The sequence below is a fragment of the Panthera leo genome, chromosome A2 (genome assembly GCF_018350215.1).
Source record: "Panthera leo isolate Ple1 chromosome A2, P.leo_Ple1_pat1.1, whole genome shotgun sequence".
Classification (NCBI taxonomy): Eukaryota; Metazoa; Chordata; class Mammalia; order Carnivora; family Felidae; genus Panthera; species Panthera leo.
In genome coordinates, this window is record NC_056680.1 from 133694554 (window position 1) to 133713973 (window position 19420).

A 19420-nucleotide genomic window follows, 5' to 3' on the forward strand; every position below is an offset into this window, starting at 1 on the left:
AGGAAAATAAGTAAGTAGATACTTATTTTATGGAAAGTGCTGATATCACTGATTTTTTTTAAACCGTGTGGTTCTTAATTCATCAGATATGCACTGAGAACTTACTAACTTTGCTCTACTAGGCAAATACGTGAAGCAAAGGAAGCAGTGACACAGAACCTGCCTTTAAGGAACTAAAATTTTAGTATGGGAGATAAGAACACGTACCTGATATCAAGACAGCAAGACAAAGACATACAGACAAAGGGCTATTGAGACCCACATATAGGATTCATTTCTCTGACACTTGTCCAAGAGAATTCCAGTCCCTTAAATTTTATGTAAATAAACCTAAAGCATTTGAAGGATCAAACAGTCAACATCACTGAAATCCAGTTTGTTTACAGCAAATAATGTTGGGGGAGGAGTCCAGCGGCAGCAAAGACCTAGGGAACTTCTAGCTTAAGCTAGCCAAGTAGTAACTGTGGACCAAGTTCTGTAAATGTTTTGACTGCGTTAAAGTGCTAAATCTCTGGCCAGGCCTAATTTTCCTACAACTTGTGTTTTAGTAATACTGTGGATTTTCTGTTATAAAATAGAATGGACATAATTTTTTTTCCAAAGGCAGGTGCCATATATGAAAAGGAACAGAAAAATGACTTTTACTTCCTTCCTACCCTGAAGCCTAAAGGCAGAGTTGCTTTGCAAATGTTTTCTCTCATGAATTTGCAGCTGTTTCTGCCTTTCCTATTGTGCTTATGTTCAGCTCTGGCTGGGAATACAAGCTTCAGCCCCAGCTGTTGGGTGCAAAGTGAATCAGGTATTTCACAGTGGTTATTTGGTTAGAAAGAATTATATTGTTTAGCTAACAATATCGTATGTATGGAAGAGAGGACATGTTTGACATGTTTCTAACATTTAAACATGTGTGACTTATCTCATACAGGTGCAGATATATCTAAACTGATAAGAACAGATACTACACTTGATCTTAGCCAAAAGGCCGAGAAGCGATGATATATCTAAATATACTGATGTGCACATGTATTAGAGTCTTTCTGTAGCACCAATTCAACATAGATACAAATTTCTAAAATAGTTTTTATTTGTGTGATCACCTTCTTGGGATACTTAGAAGTAAAATAGTATGATAAGTATTATTCAAGATAGTATAAGTGAACAGTGAGAATGGGGCTTCTTACAAATTTTATATGGGGAAGGGATGTTGAAAAGAACAAGGCTTGAGAACATTAGCACAATGTGCAGGGCTACGTGGGAGAGGGAGGACCGTTACTCATGAAGATCACAGGACTATTCACAGGGATTGCCCACGTCTCCCCTTCTGAGCTCCTCATCTAATCAGCTTGCAAAAATAATGCTTGCTTGATTTACATCAAAATTATATATATATATATATATATATATATATATATATATATATATAATTTTTTTAAAGCTCTCATATAAGGCCTTTAATCTCTAGATGCAAGGCATTGCTATTAAAATATTTGTGCCTGACTGTCAGGCCAGAGAGAGTGAGTATATCGGGTGGGTTGGGGGGAGGAAGGCACTTTCAATACTTTATAAGTTCAGTTCCACAAACATTCACTGGGCAGCTACCTTGTCTGTATACAGTGGCCACTGCCTGGGCACTGTCACAGCTGTCCCTTGGTTCTTTGGCATCATCCTTACTCTTCTCCCATCCCCTTTTCCCCTCTCCCTGATTCTTTGAGGCTGTTCCCACTCATCACCCCTATTCTCTTGTGCCTCTTAACTGGACTAGTTGGATCATAAGCAAGAAAGTTAAAAAGACAGAGGGATCACCTAAAAAGACATCCTTTGCTTGTGATCATTACTTATGATCATTACTTAAAGGATTATGTTAGTAATCAGTAAACTTAAAAATAATTACACACTTCCAGTAAGAAGAATCAATTCATCTATTGACATCCTGTCTTCAAATTCTTTCAGTTCCTGTACCACCATCATGGTATGTCAATGCTTTTTGTTGGAAGCCTGTAGCATACATTATCTTTGGGATTACTGCTATTTTAGAGTAACAAATGAATGATATGAGCATCCAGCAGAGACCCAGGCAAATAAACAACATTTCTCTTTAGGGATTGTTGATTTACTGGTCTCCTTTATAAAATGCTCAGATAAAATATCATCTGTCCTTGTTTTTAATGTGTACATCATTGATTTAATTATATCCCTAAATAATGGTAGATTTGGTTTATTTCTTTTTATTAAATGTTTATTTATTTATTTTGAGAGAGAGCACGAGCTGGGGAGGGGGAGAGAGAGAGGGAGATAAAGAATCCCAAGCAGGCTCCATGCTGTCAGTACAGAGCCCAATGCAGGGCTTAATCCCACAAACCGTGAGATCATTACCTGAAATGAAATCAAGAATCAGATGCTTAACTGACTGAGCCACCCAGGTGCCCCTGATTTGGTATATTTCTTTAGGAGAAAATATATTCATGAATTGTGAGGCTTCTTTTGTTTGAAAGAGAACCCATTATAAATAATAATTTCAGACTTCTATCTATAACTAAAATTTAAACCTAGGGCATGTATATCTCCTAAAATGAATTCATGCATGCTCTTGAAATACATATATCTTATACACTATTATATGCATAGAAAATTAAAACATAAATATTTGAAACCCTGAGAAAATGGTAAGCTTTTGTTTGTTTTGTTTTTTGGTAGTAAGAAATAACTAGGATTTCTTGTTTGGGTGCTTTATTGACAGAGTAGAAACACATTTTAAAACATGAAGTATACGAATCAGTAGGTTTTTTTTAACTTTTATCACTTCTAAAATTCAAAAACAGATATACTCTGTGTATAGATTGACAGATCCTACAATTACTGTATTTGGAGTATTGATTTGAAAGTACTGATTAATTTTTTTTTTTATATTTTCTAGTCTTTTTGGTTTTTAGTTGCTTGATATTTTTTACAGAAGTCTCAATCTGGTTTTGACTCATTTCAACTCACAATGATTCATTTTAAAAAATTTAAACACACACCCACATCAGTGGTGCAGCAATAAGGAAAATTATTGTGCTGTTTGTGTATACCTGGCTTTTGTAGTATCAAGTTGGTGTAGAAGCACTCATGCCCATTTACCAAAAAGAATAAAGGAAAGAAAGAACACAGTAACGCTTCATTTAATTCATCTCTTACCACCTGGTACTTTGTCTTACGACTTTTATTTCTTGAGCTGTCAGCACCAATCAGCAATTTCTGTTTCTCGTGTTGTTGTTTGTTGGGTTTTTTTTTTTTTTTTCCATTCCAGAAAACTAGATGTTTACCTTGATTGAAATAAATGGTTCCACTCTTCATATCTGAATTCTTGCTATAGAAACACCAATTTCTCTCACATACTGAAGAAGATAGTAAACCTAAAGCAGGTGTCTGAACCAGTTCAGGCTACTTTAACAAATTTCCCATAGACCTGGTGGCTTAAACAGCAAATATTTATCTCTTACAGTTCAGGAGGCTAGGAAGTTCAAGGTCAAGATACAGCAGATCTGGTTTCTGGTGAGAATCTGATTCCTGGTTCATAAATGGCTGTTCTTGCTGTATCTTCACATGGTGGAAAGAGGGAAAGAGAGCTCTCTGAGGTCCCTTTTATAAGGACACTAATCTCATTTGTGAGGACTCTGTCCTACTGACCTAATTGCCTCCCAAAGGCCCCACCTACTTACACCATCACATTGGAGGTTAAGATTTCAACATCTGAATTTTAGGTGGGCACAAACATCCAGTCTGTTGCAGTAAGCAAGAAGCAAGAAGCATTAGAAGCCATACGTTGAAAATGCAAATTGAACTGTTGGAGGTTATGTAAATATCTGAAACGTCTAAAAACCTTACCCCTTCATCAAGACTTAAGTGAGTTTCTTATTTCAGGCCATTCATATATTTAGGCAATAGATATACCTTTAGGACCTACTATGTGCCCAATCCTGTATTGGGAACTACAGTTAAAGCAGATCCACTCTAGATCCATAAGGTCACACCCAGTTACAACCCAGGCTGTTTATTAATGGTGTCATCTCCTCTCACATTTTTTTCTTTCAATTCACATTTTTTTCTCATTGAGTTTCAAACTCCAACAATTTGCATCATCTTTCATGACAAATGAAGTTTTCCTCATTCCCTAACAAAAGTCCTCTATTTTTCTTTGTTTTTAAATTAGAAATCAGTCTAGATGTTATCACAGGTTCCATTCAGTTCTATTTGCCTAGAAATTGAACTGTATATATTCTGTTCTTACAAAAGGAAAATTTACTTTGATCCTCAATTAGTATATGTGCTGCCAAAGCGAGCGCTACTTTGATCTTCAAAAAGCAGTGGGGCCCAGGGTGCCTGGATGTCTCAGTTGGTTAAGTGTCCAACTCTTGATTTCAGCTCAGGTCATGATCTCACTGTTCGTGAGTTCAAGCCCTGTATCAGGCTCTGCACTGATAGTGTGGAACCTGCTTGGGATTCTCTCTCTCTCTCTCTCTCTCTCTCTGCCCATCTCCTGCTTGTGTGCATTCTCTCTCTCTCTCTCTCTCTCTCTCTCTCTCTCTCAAAATAAAATAAACTTTAAAAAAAAAAAAGGCAATAGGGTCCAGGGAGTGTGCTGCATCTCCCACTCTGATTCTTCTAGTGAAAATCCACTTTTATTCCATTTTTTACCCCTTTCCCATCTCCAGCCTCTCTAGGACCTTGTTGTACAGAAGTCCAGTCTGATCCTGAGGGGATATTTAGGACACAGGTTGGGAGGCTAAGCAAGTAATACCCAGGTTCTCAGTCTTGGGCAGGAGGAATGGTGGGAGACTGTACATCTCGAGAAGTAAGCTTGCCTTTTACTTAATTTAAGCAAACATTTGGCAGAGAAATGCAAACCAAAATCACAATGAAGGATGACTTCACACAACTATGGGTTGGCTATAAATAATCAAGAAAATGGAAAATAACAAATGTCAGTGAAGTTGTGGAAAAATTAAAACCCTCATACATTGTTGGTGGGAATGTAGAATTGTGCACACCTATGGAAAATGGTATGGCAGTTCTTCAAAAAGTTAAATATAGAGTTATTGTAAATCTGACATTTCTGCTCCTAAGTATATACCTGAGAAATGAAAATATATGTTCTCACAAAAAGTTGTATATGAATGTTGATAGTAGCATTGTTCACAATAGCCGAAAATGGAAACAGCCGAAATGTCCCATCAGCTGTAAATGCATAAATAAAACATGGTATATCCATATAATGGAATATTATTCAGCAATAAAAAGGAATGAAGTACTGATACATGTTCTAACATAATGAACCTTGAAAATATTATGCTAAGTTAAAGAAACCAGTCACAAAAAAATCACACATTGTAGGATTCAGTTCATTTAAATGTCCCGAATAGGGAAATCTATAGAGATAGAAGGTAGATTCATGGTTGCAAGAAACTGGAGGGTGTGAGGAGATAAAGAAGGTGATAGCTAAGAGGTGTTGGGTTTCTGTTTGAGATAATGACAATGTTCCAAAATTGGTTGTGGTGATGGTTGCACAAATCTGTGACTATACCAAAAACCATTGAACTGTCCACTTTAAAAAAATGAAGAGAAAGCGCCATACAAATATCTCATGTTAAATTGTATTCATCATTCTTAAGGAAAATTAAATTTTGAAACAGTTTAATCAAAAATAAAGCTCTAGTAGCACCTGCATGGCTCAGTTGGTTAAGCGTCCAGTTTCGGCTCAGGTCATGATCTGGCAATTCACAAGTTCAAGCCCCATGTCAGGCTCTGTACTGACAGCTCAGAGCCTGGAGCCTGCTTCAGATTCTGTGTCTCCCTCTCTCTCTCTACCCCTCCCCTGCTCACACGCTGTCTCTTTTTCTGAAAAATAAATAAACAGTAAAGATTTAAAATAAATAAATTAAAAAAATATTTTAAAATAAATAAATAAATAGAACTCTGTGCATGGGTAAGGGAATCTGGCCCTTACATATTTGAAGATACATCATGCAGAATTATTTTACTGAGGTTTATGGATTTTGGAGCCTAACCACAAAGGTTTTATTTTATTTGTACATATATTTCTTCCCCATGTCTTCTCCCATATCATTTGAGATCACAGCCACAACAATCAAGTACATTTAGATTCCTCCCTAGTCCCTCACACCCAAACATATTAGTCTTATATTTTCAGGAGCATTAAAGAAAAAGGCGGGTATTTTTTGAGATAAACATTAAAAATTAGTTGTCAACGTAGTAGAAACTCAAAGATAATTGCCATTCTTCTATTTTATACTTACCCTAAGATTGCCAAACGATTTGTCCTAAGCATTAAATTTAAATGCCAGATTTAGTTCTGTCCTTGAAACTATCTCCATGATGACCAAAAGGAACTTCTAATTTCTTAAAAGCATTGCTTCAGGGATATTTTGAAGTTAAAGTGGTTATTCCATTATTTGGAATTCTAGCAATAAGATAAAGTGAGAAATTAATGATAGAAAAGCGTTCTTGACATGTTACAGCAGTAGGTATACCTGTAGAGAAAGGGCTAATGATCAACAAAAAGGTATTTACATCTGTGATATGACCTCTGCTTAAAATTCCAGGTATCTCAATTTTCCACACAGCCTTCCCATCTTCTCTGGTTCATCCCATTTTCTGTATGAAGCCCCACTCATCCTAGCTCATGCTCAAAAGTAGAGCTCACTGGCTCTACTAAGTAACATTTCCTCTGTACCATCAAAAACTATTCAGACGTAGTCTTTCTCCTTAGGCACACTTAACTTGTGCAGCCAAGATTGCTGAAACAAGGAGGATTGCAAGGCAAATATATTGGGAAATTTGTTTTAATGCTTTGACTCACAAGTGGCTCTTGAGAGCTCAGAGTTGAAGCTTTTTATTAGTATTTATTCTGGTGCTCCAAGAGTGTAGCAGTTGAGTGTTTAAGAAGAGGTCAAGCAGTCAGATTCTAGCATTAGATAAAGCTCCTTGGAAACCTGACTCTTGTACTTCCTAGCTAAAATTCTGTCTTATTTTCTTTATGGAAAATATTAGTACCTACCTTGTACGATTATTGTGAGAAGTAAACAAAATGTCCATTTAAAGCTCTTAGCACAATGACTGGCTCAGTTACCATATATATGGTGCTCTCCAGACAAGAAGTCTTAGGGAATACACTAAATCAATTCCAGTTCCAGAGGTGCAAAGAGCTTCTTTATGAAAAGAGAGATAAAGGTTAATCCTTTCTGGGAAATGAACATTTGGATGGACTTCAGATATTTGATAAAGTCAAAGATGATGACCTCATAATTAGGAAGGAATTGCTTATTATAGATGTGGGAAATGATATTAAAAAGAGCAAAAAACATAGGAGAAAAAAAGGGTACTAAGAGTTGATTGTTATATAGCAGGTCTGAATAGAATGGAAGCACAAGAAAAAGAGAGGCAAAATGGAAATATTCGTAGGAAGGTTCAGGGGGATAAATAATCTTCAGTGAAGTGGAAAGCACAGAATGAGGCAGAGAACAGAGTCTGGTTATTAAGAGAGGCTGGGGTTTTGTTTTGTTTTTGACATGTGTGAAAGATTTTTTTTTCACCTTTGTAGTTGAAAGTGATTGGCAACAATCAGGGATATATGGAAAAAAAATGAGGGTTGACAGATGGGAAAAACAAGTGGTGAGCACCAGAAGTGAATCAAAATTGAAAAATTATATAACTGAAATATGGATAATTTGGGATAGAGGCTCTAGAAGTCTAATGTCCTGATAATTCTGCTTGTAACCTGCACCCAGCAGAAGGTAGGACTGGTAATCAAACTTCTTTTTACTTTGGCTACAAAAGTCACAAATAACTATTTGGCCTACATTTAGGAATAACGGTTCCCATCCTTTCCTATCCTGATCAAATGACCTATGGTCCATCATTTACTTCTGTGCAAAAATAACCACCCTGCTTAATGGAGATGTTTTGAAAGTATTGCATGTTTGGAATAGAACATGTGTTAGAAAAAAAAATGTCATGATGTTTAACTTTTAAAGACTGTATGTGAATTTGGTTAGTTTCTCTATCAACAACCCACTCTCTGGAAGCAAATTAGGTACTTTGGAAATCTTCCCAAATTATTTCAAGCTACTTGACTCCCTGTGCTGAGGAAAAAATTTACTGCTAGCTCTCCAGGACATTTATATGTTGTGTGTGAGTTTGTTAGAGTACTAAGCAGTTAATTTTCATTCCCATTTTACAGATAAGAAAGGTGAGGTAGAGGGAATGGTTATTTAATCATAACCTCACAGATGCCCATGTTTGTCCTGTGATTTCATACCCACAACAAATAAATACACTTTCAATGAAACAAAAAAGGATATTTGGGATGTCAGGCAATTTCACAAAGTCAGTTTCAAGCCCAGAGCTGCATGCAGTAAGCCTCCTGCACCTCATGTAGATGCAAACCCACGGCCTATTAAGAATGAAAATCTTTCTGACCACTCTTTTTATTTTCTAATGTTTATTTATTTTTGAGAGAGAGACAGAGTGTGAATGGGGGAGGGTCAGAGAGAGAGGGAGACACAGAATCCAAAGCAGGCTCCAGGCTTTGAGCTGTCAGCACAGACCCCGGCGTGGGACTTGAACTCACAAACTGCGAGATCATGACCTGAGCTGAAGTCGGCCACTTAACCGACTGAGCCACCCAGGTGCCCTTCTGAGCACTCTTAAATACTCCTGAAGTCTGAGTGTTCATCTCAGATTGTCATTCAGATTTTATCCCTGGACTTCATTATTACTGGGTTCTTGCAGTAGAGAAGATGGAAATTATATAGCCTGAGAAACATCCCAAATTAGAAATAACCTGAAAGCAAGAATGACACAAGTCCTCAAACTCCATTTCCAAGGCATTGTTAAAACCATCAGGCCTTATTGTAAAACCAGGCCAAGAAGAACTTTATAATCCAAGAAATAACATCTGATAGGACGATGGTTTATAAAAATGACATTAAAGTACCTGAAGGCCTATTTTGATCTCAGAAGATCTATAAATATGGCTTAAGAGTTAGCAAAGCTGGAACTAGATTCGGGTCTCCAGACTCCCTGTCTGCTAACCTTTCCATTACATCAAGGAAAGCTGCCCAGTGAGGAGGGGAAGGAAGATAGATTTAAAAAATAATCTGAAATCCTTGTAGCATAAGTGAGGTCTTCTGTTTTGGAGAGAGTTTTGGCTCTTCCAGTTCCCCATACAATTGTGAGGATTTGTCTGCATGTGCTGGCTGATTGACTGAAAGATCTCCTTCTCAATAAACCGTTAAAAGATCATATGCAAAAGTCTGTCTTGGGGGTTCAGATGAACTGTCTTCACAGCAGGAGATTAGGAGATGTTGTATTGATTTACAATGAGATAAACTGTTGGGCCTTCTCTTCAGATACCCACAAGCTCTCCTAATCTGTTATTAACATTATCATCCACATTTTCCACTTATATTTAAACTGAACTCATTGGACTAAGGGTGTTTGTGTTTTGTTTCTCAGGTTGTGGTTTCTCGATCAGGATCATCAACCCCTCATGTGAATTTTCGCCTGGATTCCCACCCTGTGTCTTCAGAAGCAATTGTGGAGCACCCATTAAACCAAAATGGCTACACACTGGTTGTTACTGGAAAGAAGGTAAGCCCCGTTCCCACAGGGAGGTTCCAGGGCTGTAGTTTTTCCTGAGTGGATATTTAAAGCATGTATCATATGACCCTTTTTAAGTTTTGTTTTGGTCTTGGATTCACCTCTCCTTTCTCAGGTTATTTCTTGAGTATTCCAGAGATCTTCTGAAGCCAAGTTAAATTTTTATTTAGGAAGACTGGACCAAAGGGAGGTCCTCCTTGTAATGTGTACTTCTCCTTTTGTCCTGTATTTCTCAATGAGAAAAACAAACATGCAGAATGAGAATTACAGTCCTAAGGGCAGACTCTAGTGCAGGCTGGTAAGTCCTGAAATGTACATTGGAATCTGACACCAGCCAGCAATCCCTCTTCCCTGAGAGGAGATGCATCTTGATGCTGAATGATGTGTAAACTTACTTAGAATTTCCCAGGGGTCAAGTGTGTTTTCCAGCAGCTTATATTAAACTCTCTTATGTTTTAAAATCACACTTCAGATAGAGCAGAATGTCCCTACTAAATAAAACTTCTAACATTGCATGACAGTACTTATGTTCCCTGGACAGTAATGGTAATGTTTATCACATATGTGCCAACAATAGAAGAAAGGAAGGAATTTAGTTTTTTGATTTAAATCACTTAACCATTATTATATTACATGTTTTTTACACATTGGTGCTATCTCTAGTAGACTCTATACGATTATAGTTACATATATCTTTGGGGTATTTACTTTTCATTTAACAAACCAATAAAAAACCTCTCTGGAAGCTCTTTCCAACACTTTTCTTCACAGGTCACCAAGATCCCACTGAATGGCTTAGGCTGTGAACATTTCCAGTCCTGCAGTCAGTGTCTTTCTGCCCCTCCCTTTGTGCAATGTGGCTGGTGCCACGACAAATGTGTGCAACTGGAGGAATGCCCCAGTGGAACATGGACTCAAGAGATCTGTCTGCCTACAATCTATGAGGTAGGAATCTGTCAGCTCTCATGTATATTTTTTGGTAAACATAAATCCCATTGATGAAAAAATTCCGAACTCAGTTTATTCATTTGGCTGTGAGACACCAGTGAAAACACCATCTCCCTCCAAGGTTTTCCTTCAAGGTGGCATTTGGGCACATCACCCTGAGACCTGTACCTGAAGTGCTTGCTTCACACTCCCTAAGTAGTTCTCTCCTTGAGCAGTTGCTCTCCTTTAGTGCTTTGTGAATAAAAGAATGGTGGCTAGTGAGCAGCATGGCTCCCCATTTCCTTACCCTGGGACTTTTCCCTCCTGACTCATTTGTCTCAGTGGTTTCCTCACCACCTACTTAATCTACCAGGTGCCCAGAAATGAGCCTCCATCACACACAGAGATCTGCTCATAGAATAACCCAGAATCTTAAGCTGAACCATGCAAGCTAGGGATGCCAGCCATGCAGGAGCAGATAGGACAGAAAGTTTCTTCCTGTCTGATGCATAGATGGTGGCCTTGTCTCATCACACATAAGACTGGAGGTTACTGGGGTGCCTGGTGGCTCAGTCAGTTAAGTATCCATAACTCTTGATTTCCGCTCAGGTCATGATCTCACAGTTTTGGGGATTGAGCCCTGCATGGGGGTCTGTGCTGACAGCACGGAGCCTGCTTCAGATTCTCTCTCCCTCTGTCTCTTCCCCTCCCCCACTCGTGCTCGCTCTCTCTGTCTCTGTCTCTGTCTTTCTCTTTCTCTCAAAGTAAATAAACTTAAAAAAAAGAAAAAGACTAGAGGTTACCCCCAGGACAATATGGGAGGCAAGTAGTCATTGAACACTCATGGGTAGCTAACTCTCTCAAAGTTCCTAGAAGAACAATATAGGTACAGCTGATGACTATACTAACATCTATACTCTGTGAGCCATTTCATTCTTTAATTCATTCCAAAAATATTTATTGAATACAAACCATTCTTCTAGACATTAAGGAGGCACTCTTCTAGACATTAAGGAAATGTAGTTGAACAAGACAAAAGTGCCTCCTAGAAAACTTAGCTTCTACTGATGAACTCAATTGACATTGTAGCCATGCTCTCTAGCTCTTTGCTGCCTTGTTTAAGCATATATTTGGCACTATGAAAATCGTCATGGCATTTTTTTAAATGTCTTGGTCCAAATATATTTTGCTTGAAAATAATTTTCTGGTGAGGACCCGATATGTATTTTCCCTGTCCACATATAGAACAGTTGAACTTTAGTAAATGATTCTTGTGAAAGATTCAAGTTAAAGGTCTCGGTCTCCTGGTGCAAGCCCAAGTAAACAAAGTGTGCAAGTCAGAATGAGAGCCCCCCCCCCCCCTCAAAGTGCATGGCTGTTTTCATTTAGTTACGGTTTGGGGCAAGATTTGTGCAGGGTGACTGGGTTTTAAACCAAATTATTTTCTGTTAGGTGAGACACAGTTACTAAGATTTAGTTTGATCAGTCAGGAATAAACTAGAAGATAGTAAGAAAACAAAGTTAAATCTACATGCACTCTTTCTGTTGTCGTTGTTTAGTATATTTGTAAAACCACGTGCAATGTTATACTTTTTTAAACACACAGCCTTGGCAATTTGAGACACTAGAAACCTGAACTCAGCAACTCCATGAAAGAGATATGGGAAGAGTATATGTGATGTGTGTGTGTGTGTGTGTGTGTGTGTGTGTGTGTGCGCGCGCGCACGTGTGTACATGCAACTGAATTACACCAATTTCATTTCTTCAAAAGTAGCCAAACTGGTGTTTTAAATACAGAGCATGGAGAACCTGTATAAGTAGAACATTTAATTTTGACCAATGTTCTTCCTTTTATGACTCATGGCAGCCATATTAAAATGGTGTTTTAAAATGACTAAATATCTTAGAATTTTCTGGAACCAGAGAATCTCTGACAGTGTTTAAATCTCCCTCCTCTCTCTCCTTTCCTAACTCCACCTTTCTGTAGTTGGTGATTTTTAAAAGGTTGCATTGCATCATGCACAAGTCAGTGAGGCTTGGGCTGTATGGTTAGGAGGAAAGTAGTGCAGCTGAGTCCATAAATCCTTTTCAGTTCATAGTTGTTAGGAAGATTTCATGCTGCACTAGACCGTGACAGTTAGCATTCTTACTGCAAAAAATAAGACAGATTATTCATCTATTTCTTATCTGTCTTAAATACTGTGGACACAAAACCCAACTAGTGTATTGTTTTACTTTCCAATAAATGTAAGTTAACCTGCTTTTCAAGGTACGTGATGTTCAGTGGCTGAAATTCTTTGCACTTCCACATATGAGAGATTTCAGGATTGCAAACCCATTATTTTGTTTCACACGTTATCTGATCTCATACTTAAAGAGCAAAGAGAAATGTTTCAGAAAAGGAAAAGCACTTTCCAATGTATTCTGAATTTATTAAGATAAAATTGTCATATCTTATAGGATTGAATTCAATCCCAGTGAGACAATAAAACTATTTATTAATTGATCAGAAGATTCAGATAAGAAGCAACAGCAATATCTTATGGGGCAGGGGGGTCATTCAGGCAAAACACTACCACCACTGTATTTGTGACTTTTTAAGTACTAAAGAGGCAAATTCTAATTTTCCAGGAAGGGTTTGTTGTTTTAGTGTTCTCTTGTATTATCTTGATAGGTTTTGAAAATGTGATCATTTAAATCATTTCCACCTGTTGAAAGGGCACCAGCTGCTTTTGTGGCTGTTTCTCCCCTGTCCAGACAGGTGGGAGATCTGCGTTTGTGGCTTTATGCTGGACACTCCTTTCCTTCCCACAGAGTTTCCCTGCCCTTTAGGATAACTCAGAGTTTGCCAGCTCATTGTTGGTTCTGTCCAAGGGTGTGTTGTCCAAAACCACTTCCTTCCTTTTCCCCTGGAAGATTGAACATTACCCCATAAACTAAGGGGGAAATGCTCGCATACTCCACTCTAGCATCTCAGCCCAGGGAAGAAAGCTAAGTTCAGCTGGCCTTTCAAATCCTGATCTTCCATCTAGCAGACATTTTTATAATATTCATTTCTGTTTGCCAGTACACCAGCTGAACAACTCTCATTGTGTTTTCTCAAATCATCATTCCAAGTGATGATGTATGTAGATGACAGAGTTCAGTTTTTACATAGAAAGGGGGGATCTGGGCAGCAGGATCAGGCCAACATCAGCCTTAGACAGCTGTTTTCTATGGGGAAGCCTCCTCCTTAAACAAGGGAAAGGCAGCTGTGTGGCTGCTTCAGGCTGAAGAGAGTCCGGAAGGGTTAGGTGTCTTGTTCTCTCCTACTGGATTTCTAACATAATAATAAATTTTTTTCTAGCAGTTCTTTTTTGACTAGACATGGACGAGGTAAGTTTTCATGAAAGGCACAACTGTGTAATGGATTTTATGGGTAAAATAGCTATCATAAAAGCATTAAGCTAAGACTTTAAAGAGGTTTGGTAACAAGGGTAAGTTAAGACTTTGGTTTGCGATTATTTACTTGGGATGAATGGGAATGTTTGCAAATTTGAATTTTGCTAAAAGCCCTTCTAAATTGTGAAAGAATCACTTTTAGACTTTTACTAACTGGTCTTTAGCAAACACTTTTACTGGTTTTTGAGTTGTCTCTATGGCGGTGCTATGTTTTCCCACCATTGTACTTTTCCAGCACAATTTACAATATGTCCTCCCCAAAAGAGCATTTCCTTTCTCAATTGTCACAAAGCTGCTGAGGAGAAGCTTATTTTTAACTTAGAAATTTGTTTTGTTTTAATAGTTTTAGCCTAGGAACAGTTGTCTTGTAGACTTCATAAGCACCTACTGCTATCTTATATCGCAGTTGCCAAAGTTTTGTTAATGAACTCATGTTTTACTTTCAACACACCAAAAGTGAGCCTGCAATAATAAAATGAATGTATGTATTTAACATAGAACATGGGAGAGAAAAAAAGTCAGCTCTAGAAATGAGATGTAAAATAATGCCAAGAGAGATAATTAGAAACATTGCTACAATACAGATTACATTTGGGGCTCTCTCTAGTTTTTTTTTTTTTTTTTATATCTATTTCTAATAGAAATAATATATTATATTTATTTAAAATTATATCATTTTTTAAAAGCTGGGTGTGTCAACTAACCAGCTTGTCTATAGAAAATAGGGACCATATTTAAAGGAGAAAAGAAAAATTCCGAATCAGTAATAAATGTGAATTAGCAAGTATAAAGAAATAGATTCACCTATTCATTTGTTAGTGCTTGGCACATAGCAAATAATTTATAATGAATAATGAATGAGTGAATGCCAGATATATATTGAATACCATCTTTGTGTTTGGTCTTATGGTAGCTGCTGAATGCAATTATGAAAACACTGGACACCAAGAGGTGTTTTTACTGTGTGAATTTCTTCTCTGGGTGGGGAGTACCATAGCACAAGACTATAGCAAACACCCAGCTGGTGCATGGAGCAAGGCACATGTTGGTGCTTGGCTTCTAGGGCACATGAAGGATTTTTGATCAGAGTTTGATCTGGAGGCCCATGAAGGAGTTATAATGAGAGTTACAAACATGTAAAAGTCTGGGCCCAAACTGTGTCTATTCCAACCTAGAAGATTACTAGATGAATTCACTTCAGAGTGACCCACAAAGACCCTTCATTTCCACCCAGGCTGAATCTGCTTTCTGTCCCATCTCTGGATCTCCTGAAAACAGCTTTTATTCATCAGCATGTTAGGTAATTTTCATATTTGTTCCAGATTCTGTGAAATTTGTGACACTTTTTCAGTTTTGTTTTTTTGTTTTGTTTTTTTAGATAGTGGCAGGATAGAAGAATTTTAGACTGAGGATATATATTTTGTTTTGCACACAAATGAAGGATAATGTCTTGAATTTTTTTTAAGTTTTCGGTTGTCCTTGTAGGTTTTCCCAACCAGTGCACCCCTGGAAGGAGGAACAATGCTCACTGTGTGTGGCTGGGACTTTGGATTCAGGAGGAATAATAAATTTGATTTAAAGAAAACTAGAGTTTTCCTTGGAAATGAGAGCTGCACTTTGACCTTAAGTGAGAGCACAACAAATATGTAAGGATCTTAAAATGTTTTGCTGGGGTGTGGTTGGAAAACAGGTTGTGTTTCAAGATGAAAGCTTGTAAAATTATCCCAAAAGTCCATGTCTTGAGTTAAAAAAGGGTCTTGGCCTTGTAACATCCCTAGTGGAACTGTTTTGTTTTTAATCCTATTTACTTACCAGGATTAATAAAGAAGAAAGGTGACATTACCTAGTAAGGAAAAGAAGAATCCAGCATCTGGGAATTTTGAAACCATTTTTGTTACATTTCTTCAGAAATTGTTTGGGTAGATTTGAAAGAACAGCACTGGCTAGGGTTGCTCCATCTTTAAAGTCTTCAAATATAGAGTCTCCAATGGCTTTTTCTATAAAAATCAGTAAACAGCTCAATATAGACCCTGTCTTCTAAATTCACTTTCTAAACCTCAGAAATGTAGTGAAGCAGCTCAGTCATATTTTTGAGAATTAATTTCTTTCTTTCTTTCTTTCTTTCTTTCTTTCTTTCTTTCTATTTTTGATGCATTTAAATTTATCTTCAGTTGATATTTATTGGTACTGTAATGGAAAGGTATCTCATTTAGCCATTCCCAAATCCCAGGAGATAGCAATACTAGACCTATTTTACAAAGGTGGTACCTGAAGTTCAGAAAGGTGGAGTGTAGTTTAGCAGAGGCAATCCAGAGAATAAGAGCTTAATAGGCCTTCTAACTCAACTCTCCTGATCCAAAATACATGCTTCTTCTGCCATTTTCTACATGTACCTTCTATCAAATGTAAATCCCATAATGAACAGAGAATCCAGAAGTTTTTAGTTATCATTTAGTAATAACAATCAAACATTTCAAGTTTTATGGTTGAAACTATCCTATCAAGTAATTATTTTATACCTTGTAGAATTTCTTCCAGGGCACAGAGGTCTAAGTCTACTCATTTACTGAAACCAAAACGTCAAGTAATGTCATACTTGTTAATGGAAAAACAAATCCATTCTAGAAATCTTCCTTGTAAGTTCTTACTCCTTGCATTATATATTATAACCTGTAAAAGTGAAACATAATTCATTTTCTTCTTTGAATAGTTGTTTAACAAAAAAATCATATTTGTACTTTTTCAAGACTATAACATTATTAATTCAAAAAGAATTATATGGAGGGGCACCTAGGTGGCTCAGTCAGTTAAGCATCCAACTCTTGATTTTGGCTCAGGTCATGAGATCATGGTTTGTGAGATCACGCCAGCACAGAGACTGCTTGGGATTCTCTCTCTGCCTCTCCCCTGCTTGTGCACTCTTTCTCTCTCTCTCTCAAAATAAATAAATGTTTTATTTTATTTTATTTTTTTAATATTTAAAAAAATAATTCTATGGAAAGTCTGTCACAATTTCATTATTTTTAAAATAATTTAAATACACACATGATACATGTAATTACAGAAATGTGCCTGTTGACATTCTTTAATGAAGAGATTTGGTTTATTTATTATTATCCCATTGTTTCATATGCTGTTGAAATATTTATCTTAAGAATACCAAACATTATGCCTACAATTTTAGAGGATTACACTTAGATTATTATGAATTTTTCAGTTGGTGAGGTCTGCACAGATGAGATTTAACTGTTGCTGTTTTGTCTGTGTGAAGTGTAATAGTACAGAACTAGAAATATACAATTTTTAGCCCTAATGCTTACCACAAAACTCTACTTGCTATTCAGAGTATCCAGCTCATCATAATTTAGAGCTAATGTTCCTTCATATAAAACAGCCAAACCAGAAAAAGCCTTTGGATTTGCAACATATTAAACTTCGGGTTTTTTTCAGGTTGAAATGCACAGTTGGTCCTGCAGTGAATGAGCATTTCAATATATCCATAATTATTTCAAATGGGCGAGGGACAGCACAATACAGTACATTTTCCTATGTGGTAAGTCTAAGCACTACAGTTCTCATGAACTAGGATATTTGGTACCAAATTTGTTTAGTTATAAAATCAACAAGTTACTTTGTTTTGTTTTGTTTTTATTTCCCATCCAGGATCCTGTAATAACAAGTATTTTTCCAAGTTATGGTCCTAAGACTGGTGGCACCTTGCTTACTTTAACTGGAAAGTACCTTAACAGTGGGAATTCTAGACACATTTCAATTGGTGGAAAAACGTGTACTTTAAAAAGGTGTTGTGAATTTACTTTTTGTTGTATCAGTTAAGTAGGATTAGTATCTGTACCTAACAAATCAAGAAGAGATTGTTTTGTTTTGGTTTTTTTTGTGGAGGAAAATCAAGATGCATATTATTTACTCCCATACTGACAAAATTTCTTTCCCCATATCCATCTACCTTTTTGCTGACTTTTTTACCCTTCCATTATGTTTATTAATTCCACTTTTAAGTTTCATCTTCCCAGCTACCTTCTCTACTGTTACATTACATCTTAGTATCCTAGCTATGCTGTGAGCTGTGAGATTCTGGTAGTTGACAGTAAATTAAAATAAACATTTCCATAAATATTTACAATTAGATTAAATCACTTTGGGGAGGTGAGAAACATGGGGGAGATTGGGTTTAGAAAGAAGTTATGTTTCTGTTTCTTAGAGGTGAAAGAGCTCAGTTTAATCAAGTACCAAAAAGATACTTTAAAAATTGCTTAAAATCCCAAATGTTCTGAAGTCAAAGATGGCTTGTCTATAACAAGGCTGAGTTTGGGATCCAGTCAAATGTAATAGAAAGAACTTTTTTCTAGACACATCTGGAAATTCTCATTTAGGAGCCATTGAGTGATATACTTTTGTGCATATAATTCTAAAATATGTATATCTAATAGCTAAGGTCAATTTTCTTAATTTTTTTTGTTCAGTGTGTCAGATAGTATTCTCGAATGTTATACCCCAGCTCAAACCATTCCAACTGAGTTTCCTATTAAATTGAAAATTGACTTAGCCAACCGAGAGATGAACAGTTTCAGTTACCAGGAAGACCCCATTGTCTATGCAATTCATCCAACCAAATCTTTTATTAGGTAAGTAAAAGCTTCTGATGGGTGTAAGAAAATAATGAACATACGGATGATTTGTCTGTCAAATAGCCAAGAGGAACTGCAGTTTTATCTCTGGCTTTGATGCGGTTGCATTTCTTTTAAAGGCTGCCTTTCCAATTCAGGAGTGAAAACTACATTCAGGTTCTGAGTACAATTTAATTTTATCATTGCTAGGTTCATGCCAAGAAACATTTTATCCTACTCTATTACGTTTTAAATGGATTTCAGTGAAATAGTTCAATGTGGCACCATAGTATTTATGCACTTATATACATGTCAATTCTGTACTAACTTTAGTGCCCAAAAGTGGAATTACCTTTTTTTCCTTCCATTCTTCAGTGTTTTTTTGCTCTGCCTACTTTAGATATAGCTTTTCCCTACACTAGATTACCTTTGAATCAGTATCTCATTGGATCCAGTTCAGTCTGCCTTGTTTCCATTAATTCTGCCAGTCTAACACAGTAAAGTTCGTTTTTCTTTGATTTATTTTTAAGAAAGAGAAAAAATATTTCTTTTGCATACTTTGTGGCTAAAAAGAAAAATGCATTTCTTCAACTGATGAAATAGGAATTTTTAAAAATATTTTCAAGTTAAGTAAGTTGTTTCCAAAGAAGAGTTACCACTGAACCTCTATTTGACTTTGGTTCTGACTATATCTTGCAATCACTACATGTGGTTTAATTTAACTTATTTCTTAAAATATTTGGTAGAGAAAGAACCTCTCCTTATTGCTG

At 36.7% G+C, this 19420-nt stretch overlaps 1 protein-coding gene and 1 pseudogene across 1 annotated transcript in view; one reads left to right on the forward strand and one right to left on the reverse strand.

Annotated features, from left to right (window-relative positions):
* Positions 1–19420, forward strand: part of MET (MET proto-oncogene, receptor tyrosine kinase) — a 112105-nt gene that overhangs the window by 55700 nt on the left and 36985 nt on the right. Inside the window, exons 4-9 of the mRNA XM_042922737.1 lie at positions 9514–9648; positions 10429–10602; positions 15511–15671; positions 17476–17578; positions 17689–17825; positions 18507–18668. Of these exons, the coding sequence (XP_042778671.1) occupies positions 9514–9648; positions 10429–10602; positions 15511–15671; positions 17476–17578; positions 17689–17825; positions 18507–18668 (872 nt within the window). The remainder of the gene's footprint in view (positions 1–9513; positions 9649–10428; positions 10603–15510; positions 15672–17475; positions 17579–17688; positions 17826–18506; positions 18669–19420) is intronic.
* LOC122214717 lies at positions 883–994 on the reverse strand (annotated as a pseudogene).